At 49.1% G+C, this 24,218-nt stretch overlaps 1 protein-coding gene across 1 annotated transcript; it reads right to left on the reverse strand.

The window, feature by feature from the left end:
• Window positions 1-938: 938 nt before the first annotated feature.
• PLPP7 (phospholipid phosphatase 7 (inactive)) lies at window positions 939-15,349 on the reverse strand. Its single transcript, XM_088453330.1, has 2 exons — window positions 14,723-15,349; window positions 939-1,603 (listed from the first exon to the last, which is right to left on the reverse strand). Exons 1-2 carry the CDS (start codon window positions 15,165-15,167, stop codon window positions 1,239-1,241), a joined length of 810 nt encoding a protein of 269 aa, XP_088309456.1. The 5' UTR covers window positions 15,168-15,349; the 3' UTR covers window positions 939-1,238.
• Between the last annotated feature and the right edge of the window lie 8,869 nt (window positions 15,350-24,218).

A 24,218-nucleotide genomic window follows, 5' to 3' on the forward strand; every position in this document is an offset into this window, starting at 1 on the left:
AAAAGGGTGTGAAAACACCCTTTTTCACTTTATTTTAGTAAAAATAATGTTAATAAATAGAGCCCCTAGTGGTGAGTAAGAAGTAAATGACACTATAGTAAGGAGAAGCACAAGAGGGTAGATGGCCCTGATTATGCCCCATTCAGTTGCTGCCCACACTAAAGCAAGCATTTGGAAACCCTTTCTAGATATCCTGTGTTTGCCCCCTGGAGTTGTACTCTTTCCAATCCCATCTCCACTTGCGACAAATGGGGTGTGACTGAACTGTGATGGGGGGGTTCTCCCATAGGTAAAGTTCAAGTATAGGCTGCGTCAATGCACCAGCGAGCAATGCGGGGGATGGAATTGTAAATAAGCCTTTCTCCAGGTGTATCATTTGTATTAAGTATAGGCTGGTGCGTGTGTGCCCGCCCTAATAACGATGACACAGCATACAGATAGGGGCAGTCCCCTTGCAAAGCTGCGTACATTTCTATATATGAGTTAATATGGTCTTTATTTAATGTGCACACAATGCAAGACCCGGGTTGTGCTTAGAAAATCAGAGGTAGATTTACTAGAGTGCGGGTTTTTAGACGTTGAGTTGTTGCCCATAGCAACCAATCAGATTTTACTTATCATTTAGCTATCACCTTATAGAAGATAATAGCTAGTATCTGATTGGTTGCTATGGGCAACAACTCAACTAAAAACCTGCACTTTAGTAAATATGATCCTCAGTGACTTAGGATGTTGGACTGTGGACCTTCCCAAAAACACGAGAGCTTCCACTTCGCAGGATATTTCCTGAGCAGACGGACCTACCTCCCGACGACGTCATCTTTTGTCACCACCGTCACAATTTTTTAATCTTCTATAAGGGTAGGGTATGGATCTTTTTGAAATGTTGGGGGCAGCATGGCTAATCCCACCTTCCCTGACAACGAGGGAGCCATACACAAGTTTAACTGATCCTTTATTATAAAACATGGTACATATAGAATTAGAACTGGGTTCCCCAAGCAAATATTATTTTACTTTAAATGACAATTCCCACCGACTAATTAAGACAGTACATGTAGCAGTCACTTTTAATAATCTCCATTTTAGCACAGAAAAAAAGAAAGTAAAATCATGTCCAGCTTTATATTCAGATACTATTGTCCATAGTCCAATGAATTAGGTTTCAAGGTTCATTCCATCTCTACTCTTAAGTCTTATTTGTTAAGAAGTCCTATGTTTCTCCTCAATGGGGGAGATCACCACAGTGAAGACAGCATCTGACATGTGTTAGACGAGAGCCAAACAATCTCCACAAAGTTAAACTCCAAGTAGCCAATCAGAAATCCTCCCATGACATCTGTGATGTGGTGCCGGCCAATCATAATACGAGATATTCCAACGCAGAAGGCCCAGAGGACCAATAAAATGCGCAAGGGGATGGCTAGCACCAGGTGGTTGAGGAAGAACTTGGATACCATGGTGGCCCGGCTGGCATGTGCCGCTGGGAAGGCGTAGACGTCAAGGAGGAGGTAGTCCAAGAGACCAGGCGTGACCTCATATGGACCACGCCGCCTGACCAACTTCTGCAGTCCGGCCACTGTCAAGATGTCCAGCAGCAGAGCTTTCAGAGGAAAAACCAAAGGACAATAATTAGGGACAGCAGAAGTCATAAAGATACATTCAGTGAATTAAACACAATTAACACCACGTCAAAGCAAATAATCATAGAATAGAATAAAATATACAAGTTATGTTAACTCCTATGAAAAACATCTGTATTAATAGTGAGTTCAGATCTCATTGCTTATAATTAGTGAGTTCTGATGTCATCACTTCATGATCATTGATAAGCCTTCAATATTTTACAAGAATTATTTTAATCCTATACCTAAGAAACACGAATCTTTACAATAAAATAAAAGATATCACACAACTCATAGAAATGATTACCGATATTATACGCATACCTCCCAACTTTAGGGAAGCATTAGTAGGGACCTATGTGCGCTCACCCAAAACAGGGGTGTGGCCTTGTAACAAGGGGCGTGGCATTGTGACAAGGGCGTGGCCTCACAGAAAATGCTTTATCCGCAATGCCACGCCCCCCCCAGTCCAATTATTTACCGCTGGTTCTGCTAAGCTGAGAAGTGGGTGAGAGGGAGCATCCTAACCCCCCCACCACCACAGGGGTGGGACAGCGGAACATTGCCCAAAAAGGGGCACTCTCAAGCCAAAATCGGGACGGTTGGAAGGTATGTTAAAAGTCACTTGTAGCATTTCTGTTACTTTTATCCCAGTAACTTGTGGGAGGAGATGTAAGAAACCTTTTGTGAGAGATAAACAGGAGAAGATGTCCATAGCAACCAATCACGTTCTTCTAACTGCCAAATAAATGATAGATAGCTGCTGATTGGTTGTTATGGGACACTTCCCCACTATATCTTTCTCCAAGGTTTGATACATCTCCCCTTAAATGAGTACCTTTGTCAACGGCCTTATATGGCCACGGAATTCCTCAAGGGCATCTAACATCCCTATAACTTACACAGTAGTAAATGTATTATCCCATATATTGTATTTCTCAATTTACAGTTAAACAGTTGTCATATGACTTTATTAGTTGCCATGAATTATGTTAACTGCTGTCTTGTTGGAAAATTAATGTTGCCCTTTAAGTACTTCTTTTCCATAGGCCAACGCAGGGGGGGTCCGTCTGCCTGGAAACCCCCCTCCCCAGCCCACACCATGACCACAATAGAAATAGTAATATAATAGAATTTTACTAGTGCTGCATTTATTCTCACTATCACAAATGAAATAATTAGCACCACCTTTAGATCTTTTAACATGTATCAGCCAGTGATAAATAACCTGTGCACCAACTAGGAGATCTGGAAAACATGTACTGTTAGGGATGCACTGCTATAGAGCCCATTATGTAAATATATGTCCAGGGCAGTGCTAGGTCCTTCTGCTGCTCCTCCAGGCTCCTGAACTTGCTCCAATGCTCTGGATTGGTGACACATCTAAAATAAAAACATTCAGCTCAGGCAGGATGGCCCTACTGCCGCATATAATGGGTTACTGTGATCGCTGGTCCTGTATATGCTGGAATTATTACACACAATACAGTACGTATGACGCATAGTAAAGCTGTTTAAGTACTAATTATGCCCCCTTCATGGACTGGCCACACTCGCTCTAAAATCAAGCATTTGGAAACCCCCCTCTAGAAATCATTGCGTTTGCCACTGTTTTAAATAAGCATTAAGCCAGGGAATACGATTAGCTAGTGAGAATTGCATCTAATATGCAGTAAAAGTAGGGTACTGTGCCTTTGGTCAGTTTTAAAAATTGGGACGATTCCAGGGACAATGATTTCCAAGCACAGATCTATTAAAACCTGAGACTGTCCCTGGAAATAAGCAGAACTTGCCAATTGAGGGATAAAGATAAAGCTCGGTCTGTCCCTTTCTATACAGGGGTTGGGTATGAAATCCCGGCTGTCGGATGCCACTGGTCACAATACCGACAGCGGCATCCCAACAGCCAGAATCCCGACACCCACAGGAAGGAATGGTAAGTACTTAACTAACCCCTACCCTAGCCCACCTTCCCCAGTGCCTAACCCTAACCTCCCCACTAGTGTCTAAACCTAACCTCCCCCTCCCTACACAGTGCCTAACCCTCCCCCTAGTGCCTAACCCTAACCTCCCCCTAACACCCGATACTTACCTTCGGGATGCCAGCGGTCGGGATACTGGTGCCGGGATTTCGGTGCTGGTATTCAGACCGTCGGCATCCCGCACGCCGGGATACCGACTACATCCCATATAAAAATTGGAAATACAGATTATGGGTAGAGGTCTATTACTCAAGCAATAATAACCCCTTTTCTGTCATTTACAGCAGAAAAAGGGACTAGGGGGCCCATTTATCAATGAGTTTTAATATACGCAACAAGTTTTAAAACTTGTTGCGTATGACAAATGGCGCTCCAGCCAATCAGCTCCCAACTGTCATTTTTCAAACAGATGACAGTTGGGAGCTGATTGGCTGGAGCACCGTTATCAATCATATGTATGATAAAGATCGTTGATAAATGGGTCTCTATCTCTGCTTCCTGCTATTTATCAAACGAGTTATAGCAGAGAAATTATTGATTTTCTCATGTGGGAGGAGAAGCACTAAGGGCTCTATTTACTACAATCCGCATATTGAATGCAGATTGTAGTGTGATATTATAGAGTGAATTCGCATTGCGAATTCAGGCAATATCACAGGGATTTACTACAAATCCCTTACAGGGACAGAGCTTGCGATAAAGCTCTGTCCCTGCAAATCCCCTTCGGAGCCTTATCACGGTATTTTCGCAAAAAATACCATGATTAAGTGCCCGCGCATACGCCGACCGGTCGCCGCTGCTACCCCCCGGCGCTAAGCCCCGCCCCTGGTGCTAAGCCACGCCCCCACGATCACGCCCCCCCCCCGCAAACACAACCCCCCTCACCCTTACCTGCATGTTCCGGGCCTCCGGTGATGTTCTCCATTCCTCCGGTCAGCTGACATCCCATACTGCACTGGGGCCCGATCACCTGATGACCAGGCAGCAGTGCACTGTGGGAGACCAGCTGACCGGAGGGGAGACATCACCGGAGGCCCGATCACCGGTCCCTGGAGTCAAGTAAGTAAAATTTTTTTTTTACTATTTTTTTTTTCTTTTTTTACAGTAATCAGCTTGCGGTCTGTTTAGACCACACAGCTGATTACTGGGACCGACTCCCGGCTCTGCTCTCCCCTTTAGAGCAGGGCAGGAGGCCGGTAACTGGGGGAGACCCTGGATAACGCCACCTCCAGGTGGCGTTATTATCACAGGGCTTTCCCCGATATTTTTTCACATTTTATTTTTAGTAACTCTGGTCGGATCACATTTCCCATTACAATTATGGGAAATGCGATCTGCTTTACTAAAAATAAGTGATACTTAGGGATTTGAGTAGAATTTTACGAATTCTACTCCAATTGCCCTGTAATAACTATAGGTGATACTAAAATAATGTGAAAAGGGTGTGAAAACACCCTTTTTCACTTTATTTTAGTCAAAATAATGTTAACAAATAGAGCCCTAAACCTTGTAGAGAAATAAAGTGGAGAGAGATAAAGTACCAACCAATCAACTCCAAATTGTCATTTTACAGGCTGTGGGGCCTGTTCATCATCTCTTAATTTTCACAAAAGCAGGTGAAATAAATGCACATTTTCACCGGCAATTGTAAAAATGAAGTTATCGGGCCATTTATCAAGAAGATAAAGCAGGAGGTATCACAGATATCTCCTACTTACCTTCCTCTTGCGGAATGGCCCGCTGTGCGGTATGCAGTCGGGATGCCGACAGTCTAAATGCCGACCGTCGGCATCCTGACTGTCTAATCCCGGCAAGGGTCTAATGACAGGCGGCGAAATCCTGACGCCTGCCATTTTACCTACACCGGGAGCCCGACACCCGGCGTTCCGATCAAAGGTAAGCCGGGTGCGGACAGGGAGGGTTAGGTTAGGGGCTCCTGGGGGGGGGCTTAGGGTTAGGCTAGGGGGAGGGGGGTTAGGGTTAGGCACTTAGAGAGGTGTTAGGGTTAGGCACTAGAGAGGGAGGTTATGGTTAGGCACCCCTAAAGGAGGCTTTGAGTTAGGGGGGGTTAGGTTAGTTAGTACTTAACTTTAGTGCAGTCGGGATCTTCACTGGTGCCGGTCTTCCGGCGTCGGGATGCACGCTGTGCAGGGCAGCTGCCGGCCACTGCCCTGGACGGCGGTGGGCATGCAGCGGCGGTTCGGCAAACTGGGCTAATGGGTGGTCCTGTGCACCCCTGGACCACCCCCGGGTTAGGCTATGGGAGGGAGAGGTTAGGGTTAGGCACCACTGGGGGGGTTAGGTTTAGGAAGTAAGGGGGGAGGGTTAGGTTTAGACACTAACGGGGAGGGTTAGGGTTAAGATGGAGTGGGGGGAGGGATAGTGTTAGGATCTACAAACAAAAGGTTAGGGTTAGGGGGACAAGGGGGCATCAGGATGCTGTTGTCGGTATATTGACAGCGGGCATCCCGACTGCTGGGATTTCATACCCCTTCCGTACACTTTCGTGTGTGTTTTGCACCTGGAACTGGTCTTGTGGCATGAGCAATAGTCTGCAAGCATATTCACATCCAAAATGGTGCTCTCCCTGCTCCTCTAGATTAGAAACTTGCTACGGCGATAACTGGCAACTCTGTACAGAGTTCAGCGCTAATTCTCCCGCAGCTGCGATTTTCATAGCTGTGGATGTGCGTAAATATGCAGCGGGCGGGATTTGTACGGAGACGCCTACTGGAGCCATCGCAGCCGACCACAACTCCGTACACATACACAGCATCGGATGCAGATCAGGCAAACATCGACTCCTCAAGTGAGTCTACAATCACTCAGAATGCATACGGGATTGGGGGTGATCACTGAATCTCAGGCATGTCTGAACCCTTTGGACACCGTTTCATGGGCGTGCATAAATTATCCATCGCGATGGCATTCGCAGCATGAGAGCTCTCAGCGTGTCAGGAGAGCTGCAGTGTCTGCGGCTGGTCAGGACTGCCGCAGGGCAAGATGGCTGCTCGATGTGCGTCGATGTTACCGATATCTACGCAGGTACGCGAGGTCGTACACAGATGAGAAGCCTATTTTCGCAGCTGTGTTGCATACAAAATCGCAGCCGCGATCGCATTGGCGTCCATCTCTGAATTAGGCCCAGTGTGTACCCATCTTTACAGACGGCCCAGTCTGCGGCCTACACTCTTACAAAATAGCTCTCTCACGCAGTGATCTGCAAGCGGCGAAGAATCTTCTACACGATAAGGCCTGCACATTATGTCCTCATTAATCCTGATGATTCGGGGCTCGTCATTACAAGTTAATGATATTTTGATGTCTCGCTTAGCGCTTCCGTTACACTTCTCCCTGCATTTGATCTATAATTTATGGTGTGTATAGCGCGTTAAGCCTCCTCTTTTATGTGACAACTCGGAGCCTGTACCTTGTCACTGTGTGTACACACGCTGTTCCCAGCTTCATATCCCTGAGCTCAGCCCCCTGTGATTCAGCAACGGGTACTTTTCAGGGTGTCAGCAATTTAAACGTCCAAGCCCCCAGAAATAGCCACAAGTGGTGCAGTCACTCAGGGATCACCTAATCCTTCTCTAGATGTCCTGTGACCCACATTACCAGGAACAGAGAAGGTTGTCGGGGGAGAAACATATTGATTTGCCCCCTGGCTCTTGTAGTGCGTTCACACACAGAGGCCCAGACTGACTAGAGTTTGAAACACAGCAATAGAGCTTCTCTGCCACAGGAGAGGCTTTAGTCTAAACAGAAGTGTGCTGACTCGTTCCCGAATCTGGATAGTGTCACAAACAGGGACCCGACTCCCTCAGTCAGGACAGAATGTTCTACAAATTCTGCTGGTTTTTAATGGTCCTGCTTTTATAAGAAATATATTGAATTGACCGTGGTGCAAGTGCAGGAGTCACATTCAGAACCAAAGCAAACTTGTTAACCCCTCTTTTGACAAAACATCTATCTATCTATCTATCTATCTATCTATCTATCTATCTATCTATCTATCTATCCATCTATCTATCCATCATGGGCAGTACAGATGGTGTAATAAATGGCCAGCATTGTTACCTTGGGTGCTCTATTTTCCTCCCTTGCAGGACTGAGGTCTTGGGTTCAATTCCCACCATGGCTCTAAGGACCTCATTCAGAGTCGGTCATTGCGGCCGCTCAGTCGTACGCAACCGATGTTCGCTAAACTGCGCAAGCGTAAAATTCGCAATGCACGTGCGCAAACTAGCTGTTACGATCAGAAATTGCTCTCTCCTTGAATACAGCCAGGTCGTTAGTTTGAGTGACAGAATGAGCCGTTTGTGGGTGGTAACAGGGGAAGGTGCTTGTGAACGGGGGAGTGGAGATCCGAACGCAGGCGTGCCTGACTATGCAAACGGCGTTTTATGGGAGTACATAATTAACTAAGTAGTGTCTTGGCACATGTGACATGGGAGGTTTTTACACTGACTTGATCGTAGTGCTTAAGAGAGGGTATGGTCAACCTTAAGGTCTACGACCAGCTCCGATGGTTCCCGATGGTCTCGATTAATCCTTATATGCCCGGAGATGACATGTATTGCGAACGAGAAGGGGGCGTGTTTTTAGTCTTACGGCCGCATCCTCCCCTCGCTCGTCCAGCTAACGATCCCATCTTAACGACGCAACTTGCGAGCGCTTCATTTGCATATCCGGCCCCTTTTCCCTTGCGACCGAGCAGCCGCAACGACCGACTCTGAATGAGGTCCTAACCGTGTTGATAGGGGCGTAGGCGTATTTTTAATGGGTGCAGGGTGTCCGGTGCACATGGTCCCCTGAGTCTAGGGGTGCCCCACACCCAGGGCCTTAACTAGGGTAGTGCGACCAGTGCTATGGCACAGGGCACCGCAGTGCAGGGGGCGCTGTTTGGGCCTGTCAATTTTCCTGATTATTATCATTCTCACTTGTAGCTTCCTCTTATTTTATCCCCAGCATCTCCTGGCCTCCTATCTCTTCCCTGGCCCTTCCCCGTGAGGCCATGGCCCTTTTGTGGGTGCTTTATGTCCCTATTTCAAAAATAGGGGGGCACCAATGCTCTTTCTGGCAGAGGGCACCAAAAAGTCTAGCTACGGCTCTGCCCGCAACGCACATACTCTGCTCCTATAGTATACTTACCTCTCCAGAGTCCCACGTCAGCGTCGGTGTATGCGCTGTAAAAACGGCTGGAAAATGGCCACTACGGCCATTTTCCCATCGTTTGCTCATACGCAGTACAGGAAAAATGGCCGCTGCGGCCATTTTCCCAGTGACCTGCGCATGCACTATAGACTCTGGGCACACTCTAGTGCCCAGGATCTATAAGTGCGGCGCTGGCTACGCACCCGCCGGACTGAGAGGAGGGGGCCTGTGACGGAGACTGCACATGGGCTCCCTCCTCTCTAGAAACGCCCCTGTGTGTTGAGTTTGTATACTTTTACCGTGCTTGAGTGGGTTTCCTCTGGGTGCTCCATTCTCCTCCCACACTCCAAAAATATACTGGTTAATTGGCTACGGACAAAAACATATTGGGGATATAGGGCCTCATTCAGCAAGGATCGCTATTCTGCTAATACGCACGCAACGCAGTTGCTAATATCAGCGGTGATATGCAAATGTTTGCATTCGCATTGCGATCGCAGCCTGACATATTGACGCCAACTTCCCCTTACTCACATCCGTATACTTTGGCAACATAGCGAAATAATCGGTAACATCGGACCCATGCACACAGGTAAGACAGATCAGACCTCACTCAGGAACTGCTAACTTCAGCACACACCTTGAGGGCTCAGGCTGCATATGGTATTACAGTGGATAATTTATGCATGCCCCTGCAACGCCGTTGAAACGCACTGGCACGCCTGCGTTTGCCCCCACCCCCCATCACCACCCACAAATGGCACTTCCTGTCAAGCAGTCTGTGATCGGTCTGCAACGCCACTGCATACGCATGCGCAGTGCAATATAATTGACCGATTGCGTGCGTATTAGCAACTGCGATGCTTGCTGAATCAGGCCTATAGGTTGCAAGCTCCATTGGAGAAGGGACCGATGTAAATGACCAAAGTATTTTCTGTAAAGCACTGCGGAATATGGGCCTGATTCAGAGGCGCTCGCAAAAAGCGAACGCTTGCTCTGAATCAGGGCAGGTGCTGGTTTTTTTAGTTGCGGCCTCCTGGCCGCTCGCATAGCTGTGGGTGACCATAGCTGTGGGCTTGCGACGAGACCCTTGTGGTAGGGTCTCGTGGCCGCAAGCCCCAGAGAGCTTCTGGCTCTAATAGAGCCGGAAGCTCTCTCACTGACATCACTGCTGTTGTCAGTGGGGCCGCCCACAAACGGCAGGCGTTCGCTTGGGAACGCCTCCATTTGTGAAGCCCCCCCCGGCCACGCCTACAAAACGGGGCGAGCTGTCGATCAACATCGACAGCCGCCCCTTTTGTAGTGAGCCACGGAGCGAGTGCTTTTGCGCTCGTTCCGAGGCTCGTGCACGCGCAGTGCGTACTGGGCCACCATCGACCCGCTTGCGAGCGATATGCGCTTGCGAGCGGGTCTGAATCAGGCCCACTGCGTGCACAATATAAATAAATGGTAATATCTCTCTCTCTCTCTGTCAATCCTAGTTTGCTTCACCAGTCATTCTCCGCCATATAGTTTTAAACCCTTGTGTCTCTCCAGTCCTATGCCTCAATGTTCTCTACAACCTCAAGCACCCTCCTGTGTCTATCCCTGTACCCCCTCCCCCAGTGTCTCTCCATCCTTATTCCCCCCAATGTCTCTCCAGTCTTAGGCCACCTCTGTGGCTCTACATTATTTTTAACATTATGAACGTGTTGACATTATAAATCTGTTATCCCTGTACCCTTACCCCTGATCTGTGTCACTTCTATATTCTGTGGGGAAGAGCGCCTTGGGTACTGCAGGTGCGCAGGTCGTGGGAAGGGGGAAGGCATGGGTGCCATGAACGGTGGTGGGGGCTGTGGGTGCCGTGGGTGGGAGTTGGGTGCAACTGGGGGGAGCAGGTCTGCAATGTATGTCTGTCTAGCAGCCACTGAGAGCTTTGCGTCTTCGCAGCCTTCCCATCTCTGGGTGATGATGCAAAATGCATCATCACACATCCTTGGAGACCTGTGGTAACGTTCTGCACATTGGTGGGCAATGCATAAAGCAGTGGTGGATGGCCATGAGAATGTGCCTCATGCCTCCCTGACCTCTCCAACTCCTGGAAAGTACTATAGCTAGTGGCGCCACCTGGCTGGTAAGAATGAGACTGCGCCAATATTATTAATAGAAACTTAACAGGTCGGGGGGGGGGGAAGTAGTTTTCCAGTATTTTTATTTTTTTGCAGACAAGTGGGCACCATAGCTACAGCAATAGTTTTGAGATTGTTTAGAGTTGTGAACACCTTACTTGAAGCGTCTTAAGATGGGTACACACCTCTGCGATACTCCGACCCAGCGACGGTGCCAGGCGATTTAATGACACATTGCATGCTCCGTACACACTGCACGATCCGGTGCAGTGTGTACGATGGGACGATGCAACAAACGACCATCACGCGATGCATCTGACTCGTATGCATCCCGTCACTGTGCAGAGCGGCAGTTATAATTTCATGCGCACGCAGGGAGGAGTGTATTGAAAATGTAGTGGGCGCTCCTGGACGGTTACTTAGAAATGCATGCAAAAACAGAGAGTCAATGGGCGTGTTATGTGCGTGTCGCAAGTGAAAGCGAGTGTACACAGAAGCACACAAAGGAGGCCATACACGGACGGATAAACTCCACCTGCCAAGGGTTGCTGAAAGTTCCAATGGTGCGACCGATGGTGGGCATCTCAGTCCTTGCACAAGGGATAGAGGGCCTGATTCAGACCCACTCGCGAGCGCATAGCGCTCGTAAGCAGGTCGATGGCCGGGCAGTGCGCATGCTCGGCGTGTGCACGCTCAGCGTGCACACTGCGCGTGCGCAAACCCCGGAGGAAGTTCACAGGGGCTTGCGGTGGACGAGACCCTACCACAAGGGTCTCATCGCAAGCCTGATGGTCGCGATAATCGAGACCATCGCCAAGCCACCCGCACAAGCTGTGCACAGCTATGCGAGCGGCCTGGAGGCAGATTTAAAAAAAAAAAAAAACCCGCCCAGATTCAGAGCGAGCGCTCGCAAATAGCGAGTGCCTCTGAATCAGGACCAGTGTTTGTGGCTGCATTTGCATAAAGTCGGCATCCGCCAATTGAATAAAGTCACAGCCGGGAGACAGCCAATGGACACTGACAACTGACGAGGGCGAAAAGCAGTCAGCAGCGTTTTACCTTCTGCTCTTCCTCCATGCCTGCGATGGTCTGGGAGTGTGGCACCAAACAGGGACGTCTTAACAGCAGTGTGGGCCCTGGGCAAAGCAATGCCCTGGGGCCCCTACCCAGCCATTCACGGGAAAAAAATGTAAATGGTCAAACAAATTAAACATTTAGATTTAGTAGTACTTTCAACAAAATCAATCAGACATTTGATTAAAAAAATAGAAAGGTTTGGCTGACCCTGGCGCTCGCTATGTATATGGTGTCTGGGTAATTGATAGGCTGCAGCTGCCCCCAAAAATAAAAGTTGCGCAATCTTTCCAAAATTACTTCTATATAAAACATAGGTGCTGGAGAGCTGGTGGTTGCTCCTGGTAACCAGAGGAGTGGAGTTGGAACTGAGAAGCCATCCCTTGCAGTCAAATCAAATACCTGCAACTTTTTTGTCCCCACGAGTAAATAAATATCCCACAGCAGCACTGGAGATAGGCCGCTGTGTATGAGCAGTTGTGTCTCTCACACTGCCCCGGGGCTCATTGCTCAGCCGCAGCACAGCCCTTACCTTTGCGGTGCGGGTGGGTGCGTGCGCCTGTGGCCGGGTCGGGAGTCCAAGTCAGGACAGAGGCAGTGGCAGAGGAGTCTCCACTGAGGAGGCAGAGACCGGGATGGGTCCTGCGGGTCCAGGAGTTCTACACAGCAGCATCTGGGCGCCACACAGCAGCAGCTCTCAAGGCAAGGCAACGCCCAAACTGCCTGGCCTGGGCGGAGCTGCTGCTGCTCAACCAGTCAGCAGTCGTCTCTCACACTCAGAGAGACTCTGGGCCTGATTCAGAGCCGGACGCTATTTGAGCTCGCGCGTTCAGAAATAGGGGCCGGCTATTTAAATTGAGCGCTCGCTCTTTGCGGTCTGTTGACGTCTCTATGTCTGAGCGAGCGAGCGAAACATGCGCTCGCTATTTTGTAAAGACGCCCCCTGGCCGCTCGCATCCTACGTCATCTCCGCTATTTATTTGATTAATCGAGTACATCGAAAGGCGTCTGAACTGCTCACAGTGCTTGTGGTAGGATTTTCCTACCGCAATCATGCGAACAGTTCAGGCTAAGAAACAACCAAGTGACGTGGCTGCTTTGTTAATTATGCACACCCTTAAAACGCCCGTTTTGACCGTTTGGCACGCCTGCGTTCGGATCTCCACTCCCCGTTTTCAAGCACCTTCCCCTGTTACCACCCACAAACGCCTCATCCTGTCACTCAAATTAGCAGGCACTCGCAATTTTGCGAACACACGTTTTCCGACCGCACTGACTGGTTGGCGCATGCGCATTAGGACCCATACGCATGCGCAGATGTGCGAACATCGCTCGGAGCGAACGAGCGGCCGCTTACGAGCGGCTCTGAATCAGGCCCTCTGTCTGACTGGCCTGAAGCCGGCGGAGGAAGTGGAAGGACAGAGGTGAGTACTCGTCCCCTGGTCACGGCTGCAGGGGAGCGGGTTGGCGGGACCCTAGATACTTCGGGCCCTTGGGCAACTGCCCAACAAGCCCAATGGAAGAGACGGCTCTGGCACCAAATCGCCACACTTCCTCTGAGGACAGTAGGATGCCGCCCCCGCCTCCCGCGTGCTAAGGTAAGAAGCAGAGCCGGGCCTGCCTGAGCTGGCAATGAGTTGCTACACTTTGCAGGTGTATGAATAGAGCATCCGCCCTGGCATTAGACACACCAGCTAGTGAGTGCCATTGGAATCACTGCAACAAGCTGCATTAGTTAACCAATGCAACACTCCTAGAACATGATAAAAGGCCAAACGGCAATGTGCAATCATGCTATTTTTTACTGTCATGCAAATGCACCACTCTCACTCCTCCTGCAACATAGTTAATCAACATCACAAACAGTCTCGATATTACACCATGTCTAATCTCAAATCAACGTGGTGCTACATAATGCTGCTGTTAAAATTGATGGGATCATTATTGGGCATGGCAGGAAATATTGTAGAAGTGATAGCCGCCATTGACTTGTGAGGCATGTGAGGTCATAACAAGCCACAAATGATCCAGCCACTGAACCAATAGGAATGACCGAAACAAGTCCAATTTGGCCATACGCATGTGTAGCCTAAGTGAATAGTGGTGTTGACCCCCAAATGCTTGGTCAGTGTGACTGGTTTGGTCCTAATGTGGCCACTGTTTGTCTAACACTGTAATGCAGAGCAAAGCTTATTGCGAAGTGACCTGCTCCTTATCTTATCTTATCTTAAACAATGAACACTAACATGGTAATGAGTTTGCCTTGAATACTTAACAATGGTTGCAGCTGTATTAAAACTTAGCCCGGCTGAATTGGTCACGGTAGCAAATTCCCAGCACTTCTGGTTTCATTTGGTGACATCGGAGGAGCCCATTCGTCAGAGACCAGCAGCCCATCCTTGGATGAGGTGACAGTCCTAATATCAGAGTATTTATAGCACCGGTACACCAAGACATTGTGGGCTATGCCGCTTAACTTTTTAATATGATGGGCTCAAATTGGCCACTACATTTGCCAGGGGACCCACCAGTGGCCCTGGGAGCTAACTGCACCACCTGCTAATGTACAGAAGCTGCTCATCTTGTCCACCCAAAAATTATATTACACGATTCACTGTTTTTATAAGTCTTCATTACCCAAAAATTGACTATAGCTTCTATGGTAAACCACAGGCCGGATGGAACTCGTGGGACCATACACAGCCAGTCGGCAATAATTTTACCAGCACCGAGAGGGGTCCACAAGATCAGAGTAACCTGTAGCATGTCTTACCCAGTAGTAGATTGAAGAGGACTTCTTGTCCAGCCAAGGTGTTGCTATTCCGCATGCACACCAGCGTGCCGATAATCCAGGGAAAGCCATGGCTTGTTACCCCGATCAGCTTAACCATGGATCGAGCACTGCCCCACGATGAATTGCTGGTGGCACACACACCAAGGCTTTTAGACATGGATATATCAATGGCCACAAGTGAATTCCAGGCGATCTTTCTGAAAGATGGGTTCAGCTGCATGCAGTCTTCCTCTGGCAGCTGCTGGCTCTGCCTCCTCTCCCGGGCACCCTCGTTGGAGTTTCCGGGTTGCCCACTCTGCTTCCTGTTAAAGTTTCTGCCCTCCGCCTGGGGCAAAACCGCTGGCTGGTTGAGAGACATGAACTCCGGTCTGGCCAGCACATTGTTCTTGTCCCTGGCTCTGCTCCTTCGTTGGGCCGCTGGCATTTTCACAGAACCCCAAGAGGTACGAGCACAGCCTTCTTGCAGACCAGCAGGACCAAAGGGACGGGCAACGAATCTTTGTTGAATCTAAACTGGCTAATGGGTTTTTTGCATGAGCGAGAGCAGGCTGCAGTCAGCACACATGTCCTGAGTTATATTTAGTTGGGGAAGAATGCCATCGCTGTTTACTCCATAACTCCAACTAAGCTTGACAGCCTTGTCATCTGCCTATCAGAGACTTTCTGGCAGCTGAGCCGACCAATAGAGGACAGAACGTTTTGTAAAGTAACCTGAGGACTCACATGGCTGAAGTCTATTTTTTTAAACCTCATTGTAATTCTTGTAAAGCACAAAGGATTCTGGGAGTTGTAGTTGCTAGGCAATGCCAGTGCTACTGTTATTAATGATGTGCTAACTGTGGGCCTGATTCAGAGCCGCTCGTAAGCGGCCGCTCGTTCGCTCCGAGCGATGTTTGCCCAACTGCGCATGCGTACGGATCGTTATACGCATGCACGAAACAGTCAGTGCGGTCGAAATTCATGTGCTCGCAAAATAGCGAATGCCTGAAAGTTTGAGTGACAGAAAGAGGCGTATGTGGGTGGTAACAGGGGAAGGTGCTTGAAAACGGGGAGTGGAGATCCGAACGCAGGCGTGCTTAAAGGTCATAATTAAAACAGCAGCGTCATTGACCACGTCACTGGGTTATTTTATAGCCAGAACTGCTCGCATGATTGTGGTAGCAAAAACCAACCACAAGAATAGCGAGCAGTTCATACGCTGGTCGATGTACTCGATTAATCTAATAAATAGCGGACATGACTTAGGATGCGAGCGGCCAGGGGGCGTAGTTTTCCAAAAAACGACCGCATGTTTTGTTCACTCGTCCAGACCTAGAGGCGTGAACAGACCGCAAAGAGCGAACGGTTCATTTGAATAGCCACCCCTATTTTCTGGACGAGCGAGCGCTAATTGCGTCCGGCTCTGAATCAGGGCCTGTGTCTCCATTTCACCCCATGTAAATAGTAAAGGGGCAAAGAGCTAGAGCAAAGAAGTGTTAGTAGAGGGGGGAAATATGCATTCTTAATGATGTCTTTTATATATCAAAGGAAAAAAAATAGTTTCTGAACACACAGCCCCTTGTGTAAAGGGAAATATCACTTATGTTGTTTAAATATATTGCTCCTGATTCACTACCGTACGCAACTGCGAATACGCACGAAATCTGCCGATTGTTTTGCACTGCGCATGCACACGCATCGCGGTGCGCTAACCGGCCGCTGCGATGGGGACTGCGATCACAGAGGCAACGTGGACCCATCACAGAGTGATTGACAGGAAGTGGCGTTTGTGGGTGTTAAGACATTAGCACGCCCTCTTTGTTTTGCCGTGCGATCGCGGTATGAAATTAGACTTCCACCAGCCTGACACAAGACGCCCACTTTCCCTTAGTAACATACGTCACCTCCAGGAAGTGTATTAAACAATCGGTAACATCGGCTGACATCGGACCCATACGCACCACTTGTGGCTGACCGTACCCTATCGCAAGAACTGCGAGTGCTGTGGTGTTTAATTCAGCCAGGTGACGTGTATGCTGACGATGCATCTTAATTATGCACGCCCATGAAATGGCGTTCCAACGCACAGACACGCCTGTGTTTGCACCACCACACCCCCGTTACCATCGACCACCCCGTCACCACCCACAAACGGCTCGTCCTATCGCCCATGCTTGCGGAGCGTCTGTGTACGCATGCGCAGATTGCAACCATCGACAGGCTGCATGCAAATGAATTAGGCCCTGAGTCCATTTTGCCATGTTTGCGCTGGTCACTTTCCAGCATCAGTATCACTGATTTTTTTTAATGCAGTACCCACATAAACTATACCCTGTTCTTTACCGGACATTTTGTATTTTCAGGAAATAACATTAGTCTTTTTGTTCATTCCAACACATCACATAAAATTGTAACTAAAGCGGCCGGTGGGCGACTCTGTATGAATATCATCAGTTGCGCCATTAGCATAAAGACACAGACACGCGTGCACCACTGAATTAGGCCGTATATGTGGTCTGTATATTATGACATATGGAAGATATGTCTGTATGTTATGACAGGTCACACATGCGCACAAGGCCGGCACAGCAGCTCTAAGTAACACAGCAACTTGCCGGTACAGCCGCTTTTCGTCGCAGATGTCCCCGCACCGGAGCAATACTGAATTTCTATGGTAATTAAGTATCAACCACCGCAATTCACGGTGAGTTGAATAATTAATCATCGGGGACAGTCTGAATAGGCCTCTCAGACACTTAGGGGTCTAGTTACTAAGCAGTGTTAGGAGACAGTGGCCCTGATTCAGAGCCGGACGCTCTGACAGAGCGCTCGCTCTGAATCAGGGCCGTCCCTCTGAATTTAGCCACCCACAGCTATAGCGAGCGGCCAAAATGATGGTCGCGATGGTCAAGACCATCGCGACCATCGGGCTTGTGACGAGACCCTTGCGGTAGGGTCTCGTTGCCGCAAGCCTTGGAGTGCTTTCGGCTCTATCAGAGCCAAAAGCACTCCCACTGACATCACTTGTGATGTCAGTGGGGACGGCCCCAGACGGTAGGCGTTCCCATCGACAGCAGGCCCCTTTGGTGCGAGACCCATAACGACGGCTTGGCCGTCGTTAATCGGGTCTCGCGCATGCGCACGACGGAGCCGCCTCCGTCGTGCGCATGCGCACTTGGCCAACATCGACCCGCTTGCGAGCGCTCAGAGCTCGCGAGCGGGTCTGAATTAGGCCCAGAGTGAAAAGTGATAAATCTGTGATAAGGTGCCAGCCAATCAGCTCCCAACTGTCATTTTTCAAACACAGCCTGTGATATGACAGTTGGGAGCTGACTGGCTGGCACCTTATCACTTTGCACTCTGTCTCCTAACCCTGCTTAGTAACTAGACCCCTTAATTTGAGAGTTATGAGAGCTATCAGCATATTTGCCTACTCTCCCCGAACGGCCTGGAGGCTCTTAAAAATCGGATGGAGTTCCCGGCCGCCAGGAAAAGTGGGTAAGTCTCCTGGCTGGCTGCCTACCCCCGGGCCCCTCAACAGCGTCATTGTGTAGTGGGGGCGGGGCCAGGATGATGCGAGCAAGCAGTCACCCCCCACTTCAACCTTAATGCTGCGTCGAGTCCCACCACGCCCCCTTGCGCCACACCACTCCTTCCCCTCCTCCGGTCCTGTGCGGCAAGTTTGGTTATCAGTGATAGTGTGATTTGTGAGCACCTTGTCATTCAGTTAATTACATCACACATTTCTCAGTAATATCATACCCGGGACTCCTTTATTTAAAACACAACGTGGGGTTGATTATGACAGCAAACTGTTTATTTTTTCCACATGTGAAATCATCAAGCACTGTGGGCCCAAGCCTGGGTCTGGTACAGTGGCGGCTGCGGTACAGTCCAAAATTCAAATAGTGGAGCCACACCAACTGCCAGTGAGTCCTGGTCGGCAATCTGTAGCAGAGTTTGGGGTGGCAGTTGGTGTGGCTCCCCTAATTGAAGTTTAGACTTCTGGAGCCTCCACTGCTCTGGTACATTGGTACCGGCTGTACCCCCTGATGGTGGCACTGGTAAATTATACTTGCCGACATTTAGCGCCCTCCTTCCGGGAGGGAGCTGAATGCCTGTATGCAGCGTGGGGGGGGTGGGGGGGCCGGACAATGACACTGCATTGAGGGGCGGGGCTAGGGGCATGTGAGGCCCCGCCTGCTCTTCACAATGCCGAAATTAAAGGCATTGTGAAGCAGGGGGCGGGGCCACGATGACGCGATTCAGCGCGAATCGCATCACCGCCACCTTCCTCTGCGGGGGTTTCTATCATTAGCGCGGGGTGGCGGCCGCCGGGAGGATTGCGTGCCAAATCGGGAGGGTAGGCAAGCCTGTGGTAAATATGGTCAGAAGCAGAACTATATTAATTTGCGCTTGTGGCCATCTTCCAACCTCAGTTACATTTCCCAGAAGAGGTCCGTGTTCTGAATGGCTAGAACTTGCCCATATCAGCATTTGTATGCTTGTACAGCTCATAATTCAGTGGATTCACCATTGTTTGACTTCTCTTCCCCATGCTCCCTTTATCTGGGGTTGATTTACATGTAAATGCACTCTTGCTGTGTCTGTGTACGCAGTGGCTGTGCTAAACTATGCAAAAACCGCAGGAGATATCTTGTGTAATAGGACGCCCGATGCCGGCTTCTCTGATCCGCTGGCTGCGTCCGAAGATCGGATCAAGTGCGTAAACATCGTCAGCCATCGGATATCTGAGTAAGGCAAACCTATGCCCTAAGGTCCAGTGAAACTGCACCCGAGAACACTGTCTTCGCACGCCCAGAAAACGGGACCGACACCCCCCTTTGTCTGGAACACCCCAAATCATCGCCCCCAAATGCCAGCATGTCAGTTATGCTGTGGCATTTGGGGCACTGAGACCGAAGTCTCAGGACCAGATCTGCACATGCGCAGTGCAGCTCCTGTGCGGATCTAAAGAAAATCGGAGATTTGCGTGAATATTGATTCAAAGTAATAATCTCTGAATCACCCCCTCTGCTCTCAGAGTCTTCCTGATAATCTCATTGAGATGCTTTGCAATTGGCATCACTGAGCAAAGAAAGTATTTGGAGCTAGCTGTTGCCCGCAGCTTCGCCCACAATGAAATCGCTTCTGCCAACATTTTTTTTAATTGGAGGCGTTCTAGTTGTATTGCTTCGCATAGGGGCCCTGCCGCGGGAGTGGCCCACATGACCAGCAGCGCTATACAGACTGGTAGCAGCAGCACCTTCACCCACCACTCACACCAATGTCACTGTGTGCCTATCCTATTCAAGTGAACGCGGGCACAAAGCACCTCTCCCCCCACCCATTACTGGATGCGCGCATGGTGCCGCACCTATCTCTTGCATTGATGACGTCAGTACTTTTTTTTTTGTTATTTCTCAGCTTTAACTTAACGGATGGAGATGGAACAATGTGCAGGTTATTTCTAGGAGTTTTTACTACACAATGATGCAGTTTTCATGAATATCGGTTCAGCAGTTTTTGTGCCAGCTTGGAACAAACATAAACCTTCTATCGGATGAGGTGTTGTCATGTGTGCAAACCACTTATCATACTAAGATAAAATAAAGACACTGAGACGTGGATTTGGCAGATAACTTGATGGCGATTTATTGGAGCAATAATAATTATTATTTATTTATTATTCATTTAAGGATGTATGGTGGCAAAGAAAGGACGGCCAGAAATCAGCCAAATCTGCTATGCCCACACACAAACAACAACAGGCATAGCAGGCGTAGATCGCCCAGACTGCATACACATAACCATGTAAATCATGTCAACAACAAAAGGTAACGCTCACCCCCATCTTGACTTCCCACCCGTTTAGGTGGTGATACTGCCCCCCGTTAGGTTGGTACAGCCAACTACCAGTCAACGAAGGGAGCGCCCTTAAATCATAATTGCACCCGGACTGGCGACCTGCCGTTCTTTCCCGCCACCCAAAACCAAACCCACAACATACCAAAATTTATAGGGGAGGGAGGGTGGGGAATCTGGAACAAAGAGGCTTTGGCCCACACTTTTAGCCCACTATATAATGTTCCTGTTACAAACCCGCCCCTGCTTGCCATAGGCTAACTCCCACAAGTAATTTGCATACATGCCTGCCCCCATCCTAGAGGTTTAAAACACCTCTTTTCTTATGTAATCTTTCGGTTTCTCGAGAGAACGTTCTTATAATTTCCGTATAGATTTTATTCTGTTTAAAGTATTTTAATGCAAAAAATAATACACTCCTTATCCAGAATGATTCCACGCCCCCTACATTTCAGGAGATACTCATCCCTAGTCTGCCAGAAGCACAACCAGTAGGAGTAGAAACAGTTATGTGCAGTGTTGCCAGTTGCTGATTGGATGAGTGGTTGGACCCTGGGCGGGGATAACATTTCTTTCATGTATTTACATGTAACATCTATTTTTTTTCTAATGAGCATCTAAATTGAATGAATGTGAATTATGGACAAAGGCCCTCCTTCAGACCCGCTCGCAAGCGCTATGCGCTCGCAAGCGGGTCGATGGTGGGGCACTGCGCACGCGCCGAAATTCACTCGCTCCGGGGCTATCTACAAACGGGGCGGCTGTCGATGTTGATCGACAGCTCACCCCGTTCTGCAGGCCGGGAGGGGGGGTGGCTGGACAAACGGAGGCGTTCCTGAAGGAACGCCTGCCGTTTGTGGGCGGCCCTACTGACATCACCAGTGATGTCAGTAGTGAGTTTCCTGCTCTATTAGAGCAGGAAGCTCAGTGGGGCTTGTGGCAGACGAGACCCTACCACAAGGGTCTCGTCGCGATGGTCGCGACCATCACCTGGCCGCTCGCAAAAGCTGTGGGTGGTCACCCACAGCTTAGCAAGCGGCCAGGAGGCCGGCTAAAAAAAAAAAAGCCTTCATTCAGAGCGAGTGCTCGCTTTTTGCGAGCGGCTCTGAATGAGGTCCAAAGTGTATTGTGTTTTCATTCAGATAAAAGGTTTGAGGGACAGCCAATAGACGTCATGCATGCTTTGGGTGACTGTCTGCTATTTGTAAAGTGCATCATGTCGGTGTTGAACAGTAATTCATTTTTGCGATCTGGCAGGTTTCTTCAATCCAAAGAGGGATCCCAGGGACCTCCCTGGGCCTGACATTGTAGAACAAGTTAAAATAATAGCTGATTTACAGTGAATTATTATGGTGATGGGTGCTCCTGTTAATTGCATTACTACACCATTAACTGATGCAAATAAAATAAAGAGGATTCATGGCAATGTAAGTGACTAGAAATGTGGTTTCTGCAAAAGGAAAAATAAAGAGGACATAAAAAGTCTGCGTATACTTTCATTTCTGTTCTCTGGGCTGTACTTCCTCTGTAGGGATCGATACTCAGACAGGAAGTAAACTGTGGGTTTTGTTTCCACTTACACAGAAAACCTTGCAGGGCTCTAAACTGAATTCTGAGTGTGGGACTCACTCAGTCTCTGAGTTGGTTGCGGGTCTGCAGTGGGACCTCGGGGATATATGCAAATTGTGCATGCATCATAGAAAGCAATCACATGTGCTGTACCATGCATTTGCACACAGACGCAGAGTGACAGTGAAGGTGAAGTGATCAGTCTGTTGCCTGATCTCTGATTAAATATAAAAAATTCTGCTTGGAGGCTGGAAGGACTGTAAGTTCATGCCAGACACCTGGAAGCAAAGTAGATGTAGGTGCCCCACCCCCCTCCCCCAGGTGGCTCTGGCTTGCTCCAGGCCCCCAGTGTCTCTCTAGCTCCAGTCAGCCCCCTTCTGTCTCTCCAGCCAGCATACCCAGTCTCTCAAGCCAGTCCTCTAGCATATCTCCAGCCAGATCCCCTCTGTCTCTCCAGCTAGCACCCCACTGCCTCTCCAGACAACCACCTTTGTCCTTACAGCAAGACCCCCTCTGTCTCTCCAGTCAGCCCCCACTGTCTCTCCTGCCAGCCCTCACTGTCTCTCCTGCCAGACCTAGTGCCTCCTCAGCCAGCACTCCCAGTGTTTACCCAGCCACCACCCCCAGTGTCTCTCCAGCAAGCTCTCTCTGTCTCTCCAGCCAGCCCATCTTTCTAGTCAGCCCTCCTCTGTCTCTCCAGCCAGCCCTTCTCTCCCTACAGCCAGCACCCACTGTCTCTCCATCCCATCCCCGTTTCTCCGACCAGCTCCCTTGTCTCTCCAGTCTGCTCCTACTGTCTCTCCTGCCAGCCTTGCAGTGTCTCTCCAGCTCTGATCCCCGCATCCCTACGGCTCCACTTACCGTCTCCTGGGTCTGGCTATGCCTGCTTGCTCCTCTACATGCTGCAGTCCTCTAACAGGCATTAGTGGCGGTTTGTGTAATAAAGTTGTTTTTTTTACTGCGTCTCGCAATAAACAAAATAAACTTTATTGCACCAGCTGATCCCGGAGGTGCCTGAAGACTGAACAGTGGCTCCCCGGACCCCACAAATAGATCCATCTATAACCGCTGCCTGCGTTGCTGACAACGGTTATAGATTAATTTATCAGTGTTCCCTGACAGCAAATGTACGTAGGCCGGTGACTCCGCTGCCTCCGGGAGTTCCACCTCTGGAGACTGGCCCATCACCGTATAGACGCATAGATATGTCTCGTGGGAGTCTCGGAAGCATTGTGGTTGTGTGAGCTGACTTCCATGCTCGTTGGAAGGGTGCGGACGGAGACGGGGCGTCTGTTTCTGACGGATCTTTTGCACCCAGCATGGAGTGGGCGTAAGTGGCGATACCAATTATGGCGGCTGCAGACGGAAAACCAGTAGGCGGGCCGGTCTTCCACATGTAGATGGACAAATAATCGTCATAAACAGGCGGACACTTGCATTAATATAAGGTAGCAAGCAGGCTGACTCAGCTAGACAGAAGAGTGGCCACCGATGTTTCCAAATCAGATATTCACATGTCAGAGGTCAGGCTTAATTAGGGTAAGCTTGCCCTAAACTATCAGTTCCTTCCAGGTTGGTCTCGGTCAGTGCTTGCAGCTGTCTCATTATTATATTGTGTCCTTCTGTTGCCTTAACCACCATCACAAGTAATGCAGTAGTGTGCATGCGGTGTAAGTGGTTCTAAGTGATTAGATAAAGAAGAAGTGGAACTCAGATATAAAGGAAGTGAAACACCAAAACATATGACATTAAAATTAGAGGACATTAAGCATTAAAAAACAAACAAACCGAAAACATGAAAGAGGGCTTACAGATGTGCGTTCCTTTGCATTCTATTACAAAACAGGCCCTAGATGTACGTACATGATGTACATGATATCATATAATATCATTTTTTCTGTGCTACAAAATTTGCTGCCGTCTCTCTGCTGACTCAAGAGGTTTCTGGTATAATATTCCTGCTGTACAGCGACACAAAGATTTGCCAATGTTGGGCAGAGCTATAGAAGGCCGAAGGTCCTTCAGGTTCCGGGCAGCTCCTATGCCTCTCAGCAGTTTTAGC

The sequence above is a fragment of the Taudactylus pleione genome, unplaced genomic scaffold (assembly GCF_031769625.1).
Source record: "Taudactylus pleione unplaced genomic scaffold, aTauple2 ptg000579l, whole genome shotgun sequence".
NCBI lineage: Eukaryota > Metazoa > Chordata > Amphibia > Anura > Myobatrachidae > Taudactylus > Taudactylus pleione.